Here is a 3,018-nt window from a genome sequence, read left to right as displayed (position 1 = left end):
CCCGGACCCACAGCTATTAGCGCACCCGTAAAGTATGGTGCCACTAATAGCGGCGGTGCCATGTGCGCGCGACCCCCACACCGTAAATAGCGCCATGGCGCTAATAGCACACAATCACAACCCATGCATACATGGCAATACCGGCATCCCAAAGACCCAAAAAGCAGTTACCGGCATGGCGCTAATAACAGTATCGAAAACCACACGTTAACAGACCTGAGCAGTATTCCCATCTGCCACAGGTGGACACAATCAGCACAGGTGGAGGCAATGGAGACAGGCAGTACTAAAGAGCACACCACACCCCTTCCCACACCCCTTCCCACAGCAAGATGGTCCCAATAACAGCAGCATGACATGGGCTTGTGTACATTATTGCAGTGCAGCAGCAACAACAACAGGCAGCACAAATGAGACGAAGGAGGAGGAGGAGGAGGGCAAGACTGGCGCAGCAAGCACCACCAGGGCACCCAGAAATACCACAAGGCCAGCCAACAAACCCCCGGACTCAAGGCCAAGATGACCATGGCATGTGTAAGGCTCATCGGATAGAATGTGCCCATGCCATCATGCAACCACCAGATGAGCATGATGTGGATGTGGATGAGTATGGGTGAAGTGCCCCGCCAGGACATGCAAGAGGCGATGGCACGGCGGGACAGGATCTGCGTCAGCATCTGAATCTGGAATAGCATCAGGTACAAAGGTGGGATATCATGGATGGAGAGATGCATTGTTGCCATCGTGCCCATTTTGAAGCCCACAAAGGCCCCTGTCCCAAAGCAAATCACACATACACAATGATGGAGACCAGGCCTGTGTTTCAACCTCAGAACAGTGTATTTCAAACATAATATGAACAGAAAGTGCTTGACCCCAACTGTGCAAACGCCCTTACCCCCCTCCCCCCACAACACCCCTGAATACACCCTTACCCCCCTCCCCCATAACACTCCCAAATACACCCTTACCCCCCTCCCCTCACAAAACCCCCGAATACACCCTTACCCCCCTCCCCACACAACACTCCCGCGTGAGCCTCCAGGCGTGATTGTGCCCTTCCCCACATGTGGCCGATAGTCCCTGACGGCCCTATTTGTCAGTGCCTGCTCCGTCTTTGGTTGCCTGCGATGTGGGGTGCCTCAGGTTGCGCATGGACTGGCGTAGGGGGCTAGTGTGACGTGAACTCCCTGAGGAGGCGGGCCCTGTTCATCCGTGGTTGGTAGCGGGCATCTGCGCTCAATTGCATCTGCAATGCGGTTCATGGCCTTTCTTAGTAGGCCTATTTCAGTGCAGATGCGTGAGGTGCATGCCTCCATGCACTCCCTTGTCTGCTGTGCAAATGCACCAATGTCCTCCCTCAGGCGCTCTGTCTCCGCCACATGTTGCCCTACTAGAGCAGTGATTTCGGTCTGCCTCTGTATCACAGCTGAGAGCCCATGTTGCATGTCGGCTGCCGGTGGCATGGCTGATGCGCCTGGATCCATTGCACTGTCATCAGGTGTGGATACCTGTGTGCCCCATGACACATCATGTGGGTGGGTGGGTGTTCCACCTTGGCTAAACGGACCTGGTGACAACATCGGGCTTGACAGTGATGTGCGTGTCGGTATGGGGCTCTGACTCAGATCCTCAATGGCAGGTTCTACCTCCGCATCCGAACCTGGGGCAGTGGCTGCTGCCTCACCCTTTGAGCTGGTGGCAGCAGAGTGCACTTCCCCAATGCTGCCCTCACTAGCTGGGAGGCACACTCCTGTGGGTGCCACGACGGCAGCAGGCATGGCCTCTGGCTGTGTGGAACTGCTGCTCCTGTTGCCTTTCTCCCTTTGAACCAAGTCACTCCTCCCGGGTCCCCTAGAGGATGTGGTGGTGTCCCCCGTGGCATCCCTTCTGGCCTTTTTCCTGGGTGCGGGAGCAGGTGTTGAGGTGCGTGCCTCCTCAGTATCCGTGTGTGAACCTTCAGGGGTGAGAAAAGGGGTAAATCATCATCTATGGGTCAACCTGACTTATGCAGGATGCATACGTCATGCCGTCCAATGCATTTGGGGCTCTTCAGTGTGGAGGCAATTAATGGAGATGTTGGCTGGCTCATGCATGAGTGGCCCTGTCTTGGACAGGTATGTGGTGATGCATGCATGTCTGTTTGTGGCTGGATCCACGGCATTCATATGGACACATGATTGGGGAACCCCTCACCCTTCACTGCGCATTGTTTGGTGTATTCACTCACCTCCATCATATGTAATGGGCACGCCTTGCTCCATATCTCCGACCCCTTCGATCGATTTGACCCCAATCGTGGAGGCACATATCTCCTCCCACTCCTTCAGCTTCAATGGGGACTCTGCACCACCTCCTGTGCCAATTGCCATGTTGCGGTTCACTGTTAATATATTCCGCACACCGACCCGGAGGTCGTCCCACCTCTTGCGGCAGTCGTTTACACTCCGGGTGGTAGTGCCCACCGCACTGACTTTTTGTGCGACTTCGGCCCAGATGGCCTTTTTCTTAAGGAGGGCCTCCCTCCTCATGTCATTCACGAACACTACTTCTGCATTGGCAGCAAGTGTGGTGGTCAGCATCAGAAGCTCCTCATTGGAGAATCTTTCTTTGCGCTGGCGTTCAGCAGTTTTTTTTAGGGCCTTCGGCATCTTCGGGCTATCCGGTATGGTTCCTGGTCGGAGTTCCCTGGATATATGTCCTGGATGCAGAGGATTGCAATGGATTGTATTTTCAAAGGTGGCCGCCGTGCTCTTTCCGTTCCTGTGCGATGGCGTAATTTCCGGTTCCGCTTTGTAACGGTGACCGGTAATAGCGGTGACCGCTATTTACAGGTGGTGGGAGGGCAGAGGCGCTATCGACGGTTTGGACGATGCCGGTAAGGGGCATTTTGGGGGATTTAATGGCAGGGCGATACGGTCATTTACGGCATGGCGCTATGCTCGTGTCCGCGTACTCGTAATGGGACGCTATTAGCGGCCTCTTGCGAGGGTGGACACACTGATAGCGCCATGCCGT

At 55.1% G+C, this 3,018-nt stretch overlaps 1 protein-coding gene across 1 annotated transcript; it reads right to left on the bottom strand.

Moving 5' to 3' along the window:
* Window positions 1–1,142: 1,142 nt before the first annotated feature.
* LOC138452891 (myb-related transcription factor, partner of profilin-like) lies at window positions 1,143–2,651 on the bottom strand. The gene is made up of 2 exons (XM_069605236.1): window positions 2,231–2,651; window positions 1,143–1,957 (listed from the first exon to the last, which is right to left on the bottom strand). Exons 1-2 carry the CDS (start codon window positions 2,649–2,651, stop codon window positions 1,143–1,145), a joined length of 1,236 nt encoding a protein of 411 aa, XP_069461337.1.
* Between the last annotated feature and the right edge of the window lie 367 nt (window positions 2,652–3,018).

Source organism: Ambystoma mexicanum, chromosome 4p, assembly GCF_040938575.1.
Source record: "Ambystoma mexicanum isolate Mex_15411 chromosome 4p, UKY_AmexF1_1, whole genome shotgun sequence".
Lineage (NCBI taxonomy): Eukaryota > Metazoa > Chordata > Amphibia > Caudata > Ambystomatidae > Ambystoma > Ambystoma mexicanum.
Note: the sequence above shows the minus strand (reverse complement) of the source record. Positions and strands in the feature narration are given on the sequence as shown.

Coding starts and splice junctions, on each gene's coding strand:
- LOC138452891 (XM_069605236.1), bottom strand. CDS start 2,651: ATGCCGAAGGCCCTAAAAAAAACTGCTGAACGCCAGCGCAAAGAAAGA. Junction 1,958..2,230: donor GCCCATTACATATGATGGAG/GTGAGTGAATAC, acceptor TCACCCCTGAAG/GTTCACACACGGATACTGAG.